The 13,167-nt window shown below is 39.7% G+C and overlaps 1 protein-coding gene across 1 annotated transcript; it reads left to right on the top strand.

Moving 5' to 3' along the window:
• Positions 1 to 1,685: 1,685 nt before the first annotated feature.
• ccdc117 (coiled-coil domain containing 117) lies at positions 1,686 to 11,272 on the top strand. Its single transcript, XM_018090628.2, has 6 exons — positions 1,686 to 1,718; positions 5,420 to 5,751; positions 5,926 to 5,976; positions 8,261 to 8,533; positions 9,411 to 9,548; positions 9,900 to 11,272. The coding sequence occupies exons 2-6, from the start codon at positions 5,432 to 5,434 to the stop codon at positions 10,150 to 10,152; spliced, it is 1,035 nt and encodes a 344-aa protein (XP_017946117.1). The 5' UTR covers positions 1,686 to 1,718; positions 5,420 to 5,431; the 3' UTR covers positions 10,153 to 11,272.
• The last annotated feature ends 1,895 nt before the right edge of the window (positions 11,273 to 13,167 follow it).

Here is a 13,167-nt window from a genome sequence, read left to right as displayed (position 1 = left end):
ATTACAGCAGAACCGGGGCTTGCAGAACCAGGAGAAGATATCCAAGACAGTACAGAAAGGGAGTGAGGGTTTTTTTTTTTTGTTTTTCTTTAAGGCCACATAGATTTGGGGAAGCTGAGCCTCCCCTAGCCTTATTGAAAATCCGCCCATGTTTACATACCTCCCAACATTTGAAAAATGAAAAGAGGGATAAAAAGTTTTGGTGCGCGTAGCGAGGCAAATTTTTTGACCATGCCCACTTTTGTGGCCACGCCCCAATTACCACACCCCATTTTTTGTAAAAATACTCCTTTTATATAGATGAAATGGCGGGATCAGACGCAAATGTGCTATACCCTCATACTGTACTACCTAAGGAAAACAATATAGCAACTCCTACATTAAAATACAAATATAGAGAGAAGGCAGTCAGTTATAAGTGAGTTATAACTATCTACCAGTTTTGCCCCCCATACACAGGAGCCCCGCCACACACAGTGTCCCCTATACACAGTAGCCCCCCATACACAGTAGCCCCCCATACACAGTGCCCCCCATACACAGTGCCCCTATACACAGTAGCCCCTCATACACAGTGCCCCCTATACACAGTAGCCCCCATACACAGTGCCAGGGCTGGATTTGTTTTCGGCGCACCCCTAGGCCACCCCGTTCAACGGCCCGTGCCCCCCCAATGCGCATGCGCAAATGAGCGAACAACCGCTCGTCTCCCTACCCCTGCGCGCCCGCGAGTGCGCATGCTCATACATTTAAAGCCCCATACGGAGCAGTGGGGAGAAGTTCCCACTGCTCCGTATTGAAAAAAACTTTAAAAATTCCATTGCGGCGGGGCGGCATGCCGCCCCTACTTTTCTGCCGCCCTAGGCCCGGGCCTTTGTGGCCTCTCCACAAATCCGGGCCTGCACAGTGCCCCCCCATACACAGTAGCCCCCCCATACACAGTGCCCCCTATACACAGTAGCCCCCATACACATTACCCCCCCATACACATTACCCCCCACAGTAGCTCCTCCTTCTTCTGCAGCTCCTCTCCTTATGCGGCGGCGACAGGCCCTTTATATGGTTGCGCCCGTGCGTAATGATGTCACACGTACCCACAGGCGCAACCTTATAAAAGGGCCTGTCGTGCTGTATAAGGAGCCGCATAACGAGTAAAGTCGCCGGGGAAGTCTGAACGTCCGGCTCCAGCCAGCGCATCCCGCAATGTGGGACATTCATGGAACTACCTGGGACAGCGGGATGCGCCATGAAAAGCGGGACTGTCCCGCGAAAAGCGGTGTATGTGTCTGCTATATTTTATGAATGAGCGATACTTCCCCTGCATGCTGTGCTCTGCCAGAGATTCCCAGGAGTGAGAGATATATGTTAGGGGTGGGAAGGTGAAACTGCCCAGCACACAAATAAAAGCAGCAGCCTCTTCTGCCTGATAAAAGACAGAGCCCCCTCAGCCCCTGACCCACTGAGCAGGAGAGGGATGCAGCCAATGCCAATAGTTAACCCTTGCCACAAATGCTCCTCCCAGGACAATTAAACATCAAGGTAAGGCTGTGAGCTTGAGTGTAGCAGGGGAGATTGGAGAGTTAAGGGGGCGGGGCTTTATTCCCCGGAGCAGAGCAAGCACAGCAATCAATTAAATGGCAAACCTAAAAAGCGGGACATCTAACAGTGAATCCGGGACAGCGGGAAGTGCCATAAATATCGGGACAGACGGTTGGGAGGTTTGTTTTATGAGATGTTTAGTACACACATTAGTATCCGCCCCCTTGGTGCCGCCTCTACAGCTCTGCATTCAGAAACATTGAGAGCCTTCTAGAAATGTGCTGCGCGTCACATGGCCCTCAAACCCCGCCTCTCGGCTGCTGTCAGCTGGAGCTGGGAAAGAACGGCGCGACATTTGTGTCACGGGTTCTGTAAAAGAAAACTGGGCTGAGAGCCGCCGAGTTAGTGGCAGAGGCCGTACGAGCGAGCGGAGGTGGCTGCAAGTGGAGGTAGGTCTGTGGCGGCACCTTACCCACGGCCGGTCCTAGGCCAATTGTGCCCAATCGGCCCTGTGCCAATGGGGGCCCGCAACACTGAACAACTCAGGAGCATTTCTTCCCACTCCCCTTCACCCACAGACATCGGAACAGAGAGGGGAGGGGGCCGTTGCAGGCACAGCAGCTAATTCTAATTGCTTACTCTTCCTCGCTGCCGAACTACATCATAAAAAAGAATGCTCATTACATTGAGACCAAGTTACCTATACCTTCCTATACCAGAACGGGAAAGCGCCTTTCACACAGGCTGCTGTGCGTGTGGCGTGTGATTGGACAGTTTGCAAAGCACTAACTTTGAACCTCTCCACTCACCGTCCTAATACACAGCCCCGTGTGAGAGCAGCTCTCCCGTCCTACTAGATAACATAAGGTATGCTTAACACTAGCATTCTGTGCTCAGCTTTTATTTTAAACTTAATCGTCAAGAGGAATACTGCGAGGGGAGAAAAAGAAATATAGAGGGGGAAAGAGAGCCGGAAAAAAACTTAAGAAAGGAAAAAAAGAAAAGTACAGAATGCAGAGAAAAGAGTTTAAAAACAGAAAACTAGTAGAGAATAAATCAAAATGGGGAGAAAACGGATAATATGAGTTAGAAACTGCAGCAGAATAAACAGAACAGTGCGAAGGAGAAGGGAAGAGTATCGATAAACAGACATATTAAACGGACCAATTGCAGTTTAGCACCTCATTAATAAAGGCTCCCTGTGGAATAGTGAAATGAAAAGATAAGTAAGCTGCAGCCATTTTATTTCTTTTGTTTAAAGCTGTAGGCCTGTGCCCTGGTTGTGGTGTGGCATTGCTGCACTGGTTGAACTGTACCTTATTGTATAATCTAGGGATCCCCAGCCATTTTTACTAATGAGCCACACTCAGATGTAAAAAAATGTTGGGGAGCTAGACAAGCATGAAAAGTTTTTTTGGGGATGCCAAATACGACCTCAGGTTGGCTATTGGGTAGCCCCATGTGGACTGCTGGCCTGCGGGAGGCTCTGATTTGAGTAAAACTGCCTTTGTGTCCAAACTTGCCTCCAAGCCAGAAATGATAAAATGGCACCTACTTTGAGGCCACTGGGAGCAACATGTTGCCCCTGAGCCACTAATTTGGGTTCACTGGTAAAATTTCACAAAGTGCTGCTGACTATCCAGCTGGAGGGAAAGGGGAGCAGTGACAGAAGTTTAAATGTCCCATCTTGTGCACAATTCAGCAGGAGTAGGCCCCTAAGTTTGCTCATAGCCTGTACAAAGAGATACCATAAAACTATGGCACATAGGGATTCCCTTGTACTAAGCACAATTCAGCAGGAACAGCCCCCTAAGTTTGCTCATAGCCTGTACAGAGAGATACCATAAAACTATGGCAGCATAGGGATTCCCTTGTACTAAGCACAATTCTGCAGGAACAGCCCCCTAAGTTTGCTCGATATGACGGATACATGAACGATGCTCTGTTCTGCTAGTGTTGGGTGAATCTGGGAATGGGAGTACACTGCAGGGCAAATTGCATTCTTTCCAGCTCTTCTCCCAAGCAGCTCCGATTAGCAGCAGCAGCCAGCAGTTACTGACCTCCTAGCTTGCTAGTATTTTTAGTATACGGGTATGGTATTTGGGGGTGTGGCCACACAAGTGAGCATGGCAAAAAATTGACGCATACTTTGACCCTATTTACATTTTTGAAATGTTGGGAGGTATGCCTGTATTAAGCACAATTCAGCAGGAACAGCCCCCTAAGTTTGCTCATATCCTATAAAACTATGGCAGCGTAGGGATTCCCCTGTACTAAGCACATGGCTCCAATTGGGCCCCGCAGTTGGTAAGATCGGCCCTGCCCATAACGTTTCATTGGCTGTCTGCTAGTCTGGCCTTTTGCCTGGGCCTGTAAATGTGCACTTATTAAGCTGCGTGTGGCATTCAGTGGCTCCATTATATTGTGTCTAGCGCAGTAGAAGCCTTTGCATTTGGGTGGCAGCCGTGGAGCTGCAGCTTCCAACTTCAATAGGCAGGCAGTATCACCCTTTCTGGCAGCCGCCTACATGCATGTTATGTGTTCATGTCCTGCAGGGCACTGGCTCTTTTATGCACTTTGACAGCTTGGGTACAGCTATGGCTATTGTCACTAACAACTAGCTAGCCACCTTTCAAAGGCATTTAATGCAGTAAATAGGCGTTCGCTGACAACTCACCTTAAATGACCTTCTTTTTGGGTTTGTCCAAAAAAAACTAACCCTGACCAGAGCTCAGCTGCCTCCCTGCTCTGGCACCAGCAAAGCATTACGTATTTGTGATGCATCTGGACTGAAAATTTATCAGCAACTTAAAGAATCGCTGTCATTATACACTGCCTGTTTTTTATCCACCCTCTCAGCCTGCAGTCGGACTGTTTTTCTGCAATAGAAACAACGTGGGAGACCCCTTTGCTTAAGAAGCCCAACTCCTGTGATGTCATGGGCAGGCAGAAGTGAGCCTGGGATAGCTGTCACTGCTGAGACTTACTTGATGGGTCATAACTGATAAGGCAGGATAGTAATGTAGTCGTAATGTAGTCTGTACCATACAGAAACAATAAACAAGTGATCAACAATACCCTTTTGATATAACAGTATGCTTTGTGTCAATTGTGTAAAATGTATTGAACAACAGAGTTTTGTTTGCTGGTGCTAAATAGTTTGTAAGACAGTTGTACTCTGCAGTTTTGTTTTTGTATTGGGGTTGTGCATTTGTAGGTTGCCATGATTTTTCATTTGGCCAAAATTGCACCAGCAGTTGATGGGCCAGATCAGCCTTTGGGAGCAACAAACTCAAAAAAACAATTGCATAATTCAGACTGAAACTGAGCACATGTATTGCCGGCTTTACATAGTTTTTGCAGCATTAAGCCTTTGAAATGGTAATTAAAAGAATACCTGACGTAAAGGGGCAGTATACACCTAAAATGAGCACAATAAATAGGACTTGTGCTGAAATTATGATCTGCCTATTTATTTAAAAATCCATATTTTCGTGTCGCAACCCTTTCTCCTTGTAGATTGTAAGATCTTTTGGGCAGGGCCCTCTTCACCTTTTGTATCGGTTATTGATTGCTTTATATGTTACTCTGTATGTCCAATGTATGAAACCCACTTATTGTACAGCGCTGCGGAATATGTTGGCGCTTTATAAATAAATGTTAATGTAATGTAATGGGTGTATACTGTCACTTTAACAAAAGTAGCAGTAAAGTACCCTTTACTATCAAGCTATTACTATCGACCACTGTAATGTATCCCTTCCCTTCTAGAGCTGGTAATCTTTGGTGACAGGGTTGAGAGCAAATTAGCAAAATTAGTATTGCAGATGCAAACCGCAAATATTTTTTTTAATTTTGACTTTGTTTTTTTATGTTGCAGAGGAAAGCTGGAATGGCTGCAGTTGGTACACCATTTAATGGCATGCTGTATAGAATGGATTTTCATAAGTCTTCAGACTCTTTACATCAAATTTCAAATCTCCAGAGCTCAATAGATAACTCATTTTTTTCTGCTGATATGAGCAAACATAACCCAGCTAACCCTGCTTCAACGGGAAGTTCTGTGAACTTTAATAATGCATATTTTAATATGTATAGTCTCTGCAATCAATCTCCCAGTTCGACTGGTGGAGGCATAACTCCATTTATGCCAAATGCTATAGTATCACCGAACTCTGGAGGTGGTTTGGGATGCTCGGCTACTGGCTCTGGGTAAGATCTTATCATAATGTTTTCATATTATTGACATTCACACAACTATATTTTGGTTTCCTAACTATGATAAATAAATTAGTATTTTGTTTTTAAACCCTTCTTCTGTATAGATTCAGACTTACTTTGACTGAGCAGGAGCTGTCATTTAAATGTCTTACATTTATTTTTTAGGTTCCCACATTCCTCAAGAAATAAACATAAAAGAGAGGAGGATATCTTTGAGTAAGTGAATACTTTCTGATTCACAAACTTTGTCATATAACATGTTAGTATAAAAGTGAGGCATATTACAGAATCCAATACGTATAATAATATGCATATGTATAATTTTTGTAGTTTATAGAAATTAGAGTTGGGATTGCTATCTTGGGTACTATAGATGTTGTACTAAATCCCTTACATTAGTTTAGCTTTGCAGTGATGCCAGAAGTTTGTGAAACATCTTTGCATCATACATTTGTTGTTCAGTACTTGTTAAGATCTAAATCACACAGAACTGGGGATAGTTTTTTTTCTCTCAGGTTTTATTTGTAAAAGTACAGTACTAGATTACAGATTAAATAATATTGCAAAATACAACATCAATCAAAGGTACTAGGTACATAGTGACATGGTAGTCATAAATTCCAGCATGTTACATGCATGTCACAATTTAATAGCACAGTGAGGACATGCAGGTTAGTGCAGTATTTATCCTATAGTTTGTTCAGCCATCATTGCCATGTCTACTAATTTTTCAATTAGGACTATTTTTTAAACGTTCCTTAACCTCATTGAACCAGTTTTTAAATGCAGGTGGGTATTTTGGCTTTCCAATTTAATGGTATAAGCTTCGTAACCTGCAACAGCGCTTTAGCAAACGGTCCTGTAGTGAGCAGTCACTGCTTTTTTATTCTAATGCTTAAGTGGCATAATACAGGGTCTTGGCTGAGCTGAGACACAGTTATATTGGACAAGTGTTCTAATATGTCCAATTGCCTGTAGTGGGGAACAGGTACAAAAGACGTGTAAAAGTATTCAAGCCTCTTGCTTGCAGCGATGACATATGGGTAATATTCAGGGTAAATCCTGTTTAGCTTGCTTTTATCTTAATATGGTTTGTGCAGAACACTTAGCTGTATAAGGCTATGCATATAGGTTAAAAAGACATAGGTTGATACTGTTAGTGCCTCATTCCACTGCACAACTGTAAGCACGCAGGCCCTATTCCTGTTAAACTTTTGGAGATATTTCTCTAAAATTAATTTTTATAAAATCTGTCCCAAATACAGCATTGGTAATCAGAGGTGCTGCTGCCATGAGGCAAGTTGAGAAACTCTCCTCAGGTAGCAGCGCCTAGCAAGGTACTAGGGGCGGCAAAACGCTCCAGGTAACTTAAATTCTGATTCTAATTTGTAAATCAAAATTTCACCTCTTCTAGTGCAGAGAGTGCTATTGAGTAGAGTGAAAAAGCCATAAACCAAAGAGTCATGTAGTTTTATGCAAAATAAATGTTGTAAGGTCCCTCCTATCATTTCACAGTTTATGGGATGATGATAAATTTAAATCAATGGGAATTGCCATTATGTAAAGTGTCCACTTAAGTGACAGGTGCAAATTACTCAAATATTCAAGGCTTTTACAGTTTTTAGTGATATATGTTCAAAACAGGATCCAGTTTTTGTACCTAGATTGGTGGTTTGAAGTAGAAAGACATATTTTCCTAATTTGAATTCATTTTTGAAGTGTAGTTTACAGAAATGTATGCTCTTACTGTGAGACCTTTTTGGTTTTCTAAGTTAAGTTTAGATTTTATTATTTATATATATATATTAGTCCAACCAAAAGGTAGCACACCACTTCCAAAAAGTTTGAATGCCCGGGTGCTAATGCATAGAAATACAAAATACTGCAAAGAAGGCCAGCATTCACAGGACTTGAAATATTCCAAAAAAAAAATAATAAAGGTTTCAAAGCAAATAATGAAGCATGGTTTTTTATTTGTCCGACGTTTCAGTTCCAGACAGGAACTTTCATCGTCTCCCTGATGAAAGTTCCTGTCTGGAACTGAAATTTCTGTAGAACTATATAGATTGGTATTTGCATGTATAGAGAACAATGGAGTCATCAAAAAAAAAACCTGTTTTTATTTTAGAGTCAAATCTTGTGACAAAAGTTGAATTACACAAATATTTAGGAGGATATAGAAAGGTTGTCCTAGAAAATAAAGCAATATATAGAGCAGCTGAAATGTTTGCATGTTTTTGCATCTGGAAAAAAATGTTGGGTGGGGAAACACGTACATTATTTTTTTTCTCAAACATTATTTGTAAAACAGTTGTATTAAACATTCACTTTGTGACTGTGATTTGTTTTTATTTCCGTAGCAACAGTAATTAATGAATAAGTGTATAGTGTACACTGCAGCAATCAGATATTAACATATACCAAGACTTTCAAAACTGCAACCCCTTGGGGATGTATTATGTGTAAATGTCAATGCTGAACTTATACATTTTGTGTTAAGGTGTCCGTTGAAAAAAAGAAGAATTTCAGAACATGCAGAAGTCCCTATATTCCCTGAACCTACTACATGCCATTCCTCAGCAGATATTTTAATTGGTGAAACATTAGGAAGTTCCTGGGACTCTAATTGTAAGTCTAAAACAACCACAGCCCTTCAATATTCTGACTCTGAATTATTACCAGTGATGCATTCAGCCCAGACTGAAGAGATGGAGGAATCATCCAGTGAATCTTTCTCTCCTGTATGTGGAAGAGCTCAAGTAAATTATAGCAGGTAGGTTTCTTACTTTTTGCAATGGGTTGATAACAAGTGTAGGAAGTATATATGTTCAGTGTATTAATGTTTACTTTGCCCTGTCTCACAGCTCACTTTTGACTCTGTATTAATGTATTTTCTGTCAGCTGCTGACATGTGAGCTGATGGTGTCCATGAATGCACAAAAAGGAAATATGCAGGACAGTGGTTCATGTTCATCAGGTGTTGCCTAAAACTGTTTGCCAACCCCAAAAATAATGTTTTGCCTAATTAAAGAAAACAGAATTCCAAGCAACTTTGGTTGTTGCTTTTTAAACAATGTTGCAAGTGACAGTCTCCTTCAGCAAGACAGGTCTGTCAGTCTGCTGCCTTGTGTTATGTAGTTTAAAATGGCAGGGCAAAATAAAAAAGGACTGGGAAACACTACTTCTGATAGCAATTATACATACAAATAAGTAAAAAAACCATTGCAAATTTGTATTAAATGTATATTGCAAAGTTGCTTAGTATTATGTTTCTTTTATTAGGCAAAAAAAAATTATTTTGGGTTGACTTGTCCTTTAAGTTATAGGAGAAGGAAAAGTAGAATCACTGGGTTGTATCAAGTTTTTTTTCAAGTGATTCTACATTTTCTTGCCCTTTAACCCACATCTCCCAGCATTGCTTAGCTTTGCTACACTCCAGCTGTGGTCTGCAATGTGGTCTAGGTATTGTAGACCAACATTTTCCCTGTTGCAAAAATGAGGCATTTGTTTAAGTCCCTTACAGACCTTACTGAAAACCACCATTTTAAGAAAAATGTACTGCCTAGTTACATGCACCCTGGTCTAGTAATAGTATTAACTTTTTCTAAATCTTGTATTTGTTTATTTAACTAAACAAAATATTTTAACAGGCTAAGTAGCACTAATGATGAATTGGAAATGGACAAAACATCTGACCATTTGCCGTCACTTATCATGTCTGATGTTCTTAAAGAAGGTTTAAAGCGAGGTTTTGAAGAATCCCTGACAAAGAAGATTGTAGATTCAATGTAAGTAGTATTTGCTGTAATGATTAAAGGGCACCTAGTGAAGCTGTGACATTGGGTTTAAGAGATTTTGTGAAAACTGTCCATTTAAAACTAGAAAGGTCACTATTCTTTTAAGAGAATCTGCCATCAGAATATTTCAAAGCAGGACATTCCACAGCCTCACCATTTTCACAGTGAAGAAAAATTTGCTTTGCTTTGGGTGAAAATTATTTTCTCAAGGAATGGTTTCTTGTCCTTTGTTCTCTTCAGTGTGAAAAAAGACCCCCTGCAATCTGTCTATATTTGGCCCTTAATGAATATTTTATAGATGGAAGTTTGTTTATAAGAACTATATTTTACTCTTATTTTTAGGAATCGTCCTTCTATGGAGCTGGTCCTCTGGAAACCCCAGTCTGAGTTGCTTTTTGACAGGCTGCAGGCAGTTTTTAAAAGCCATAAGAAGGAAAGAGATTTGAAAAAGCCTGCCCCTTCAGCATCCCAAACCACCTCCTTCATTCAGGAAATAGAAATAATTGAGGATGATCACTTGTGCAGTTCAGAACCTACAAGTGACCTAAATAGAACTTGGAGCAGAGATGATGAAGAAGAAGAAATGGAACTATAAATGTTTTGTAAGAAGACCTATGTGGACACCAGCTCAAGGATTCATTTTAATAGCAAAACTGTCCAGTTTTAAAACCCACTTTTTTGGGAACATGCACTAAAATTGAACTAGTACATTTTCTACTTTTTTTTCAGCACCGTTAGTGTGAATGCTTGACTATGAACAACTTTGTTACAAAGAGTGAAATTATTTTATATTTAAAGTAGTGTAGTAATAGAATCATTTTGATGTTATGTGTATTGTGCAACAGGAAGCATTGCAGTGAGCATGTTTTATGTTAAAACTAGTATAAGCTCACTGACATACCCAGCTGACAATGTGAACTGGATCACAGATTTGGTGATACAAGCATACAAAACTCATGCCAAAGCTGGACATGGTTCATAATAAACATTGCTACAGATCTTCTTTCTGATTCTACCAAATATGTTGATATAAAGTTATGTGTTCATTTCCTGCAAATAGTGCCAATAACAGGAATTGAATGTATTATGCCTTGTTTTGTTTACCTTTTGTAACAAACAGAGATAATATCCTAATATATTATAATTTCAGTAAGATGCCCTTATTTAAGACTTATTTCATTCATCAAGAGACCTTTTCATGCATCTATTAAGTGGGTATCCAGTACTTAGATTTTGCATTTGTAATACTAGATACACACTATAACTAATAAAAAGTACAAATATGGGATCTATTATCTGAAAACCCAATAACCTCAAAATGCTGAATTATGGGAAGACCATCTCCCGTAGAGTCCATTTTAATCAAATAATTTTAAATATTTTATATTTCCTTTTTCTTTAATAATAACACAGTACCTTGTACTTATAGTAACTAAGCTGCATGAATCTATATTGGTGGCAAAACAATCCTTTTGGGTTAATTTGATGTTAAAAAAAAAATCAGAAAAACCCTTATCCTGAAAGTCCCCAAACCGGGCAGATAATGAATCCCATACCTGTATACAATAATTCTGCACTGTACTTCCTAGATTTAACACCCGTGGCAGAATTTTTTCTACTTTTTTTTTTTTTTTAATAAAACCAGAACTGAAGTTAAATAGCAACACAACTGCAATTATATGTATAAATAGAATAAAAATGTAATTGTAAACTAAGCAGAGCAAGTTTACAATATGGTGCTTTCTTTACACCAGCCAGTCAGCTGAAATGGCCAGCAGGTGGCACAGTTTCAAGTTTATCATTGGAGTTTAAAAACAACCAGTTTTGTTGCATAGAACATAGAAACCAGAAAGGTATTTTTAGTTTTTCATATGACCGTTATTTGTGTTAAATTCCAGCTAATTTGTAAACGTTTAATTTTTTTTTTTTAATGAAAGGCATTTTCTAGTGGAAGTTTTTAATTTACATAAGAAAACCTTGTTGTGTTTGTTATTCCAAGAAAACCTGATATATATATATATATATATATATATATATATACTGTACACACACACACACGCAGTCTGAAAAGCCCCATATCCCATACTATATATGTATAATTTTAAGAAGATTCCTGACTTGTGTAGATCAAAATTATGCAGTACAATACAGAATTTTCAAAGGTCTTCACCAAATATGAGCTTGGAAGGCCAAAAAAGGTCTCCAGTTAGTTGACCACATTACATTTTCTAAAGTAAGCTTTTTTGACAAATACAAAATGGGTAAATGTCTTTCTACTCCAAATTACCAAACAGCATTTTAGCTTACAAAGCTTAAACACTATTTACAGGTGTTCCAGGGGTCTTCTAAACAGTTTGTTGTCCAGCATGCATAGAATTACCCAACCATGGGGCAGGCAGAGATCCCTATATGCCCCATAGTTGTCCATTAATAGGACTCTATAATAATTTCCCTGAAAAGTTGTAAAAGTGAACTGTGAATATACAGTAAATGTATAAAAAGTAAACCAAAAAAAGGAGACAATAAATCCTGTGTTTCCTTTGATAGCGGACCCAATGCAGATTTTCTGTGTGCTTTTGGCTGCATTTATATAGACCTTTCTGATAAAGCTTACTTAGTTTTTACCTTTCCTTCTCTTTTAAAGGTTAACCTTTTGAGTTAACTTTTGGTATGATGTAGAGAGTAATAATCTGAGATTATTTGCAATTGGCCTTTATGCTTTATTATTTGTGGTTTTTTTTATTTCACTTTTTTGTCCAGTTTGAAATTTAAGCAGCTATCTGGTTGCTATGGTTTAAATGACCTTATCAACCAGGAGAGAGACTGAATAGAAAGGTAAGTGATGAAAAATACCCATAACAATAGGATTGTAGCCTCACAGAGCAATAATGTTGTGGCTGCTGGTGTCAGTGGCCCCCATTTTAAAGCTGGAAAGAGAAAGAGTCAGAAGAAAAAGTATATCATTTAAAAACTATAAAGAAATAATGAAGACCAGTTAAAAAAGATGCTTTAAATGGCCATTCTATAATATATAACACACTAAAAGTTGTGTTAAAGGTTAACAATCCCTTTAAGCTGCTGACCTGCCACACAGAACAGAAAGGACCCTCCTGCCAAAAATTCATGACACTGGTAATAAAAACTGCTAACATCATGAACATTCAGAAGAGTATGCAGCAATTTTACATTATGTTGTTTTGGTCGGTATAGCTCCCTGTTAAGATAGTACTGTACCAATGCATTGAGGTTCTCCAGCACCTCTAGTAGCTGCCATCTTTGCTAGATGACTGCTTTATTCAAGGGGGAAGCGGGAGGTCTTTGGCTCTAAAACAGAGTGAGGAGACAATTTCCCAATTATGCAGCACTGCCCAGACAGTTCTAAATTACTGATTATGAAATTCCATTGCTTACTCTTGACGACTCAATATCTTTAATTAGGCTGATGTAGTCAATCTTTAAATGAGCTGCTGCACAATGCCATAGGCAGTCACTATTTTTGGAGGGTTCTAGTGGGGGGGGGGGGGGGGCTGTTTGGGCCTCTGTGTTCTTGAAATGTCAGGAGCTGCAGTCAAGCAACCTAAGCTACACATAGCAAATAAGGGCAATGGCA

Source organism: Xenopus tropicalis, chromosome 1 (assembly GCF_000004195.4).
Source record: "Xenopus tropicalis strain Nigerian chromosome 1, UCB_Xtro_10.0, whole genome shotgun sequence".
Classification (NCBI taxonomy): domain Eukaryota; kingdom Metazoa; phylum Chordata; class Amphibia; order Anura; family Pipidae; genus Xenopus; species Xenopus tropicalis.
This window is presented reverse-complemented; position numbering and strand designations above follow the sequence as displayed.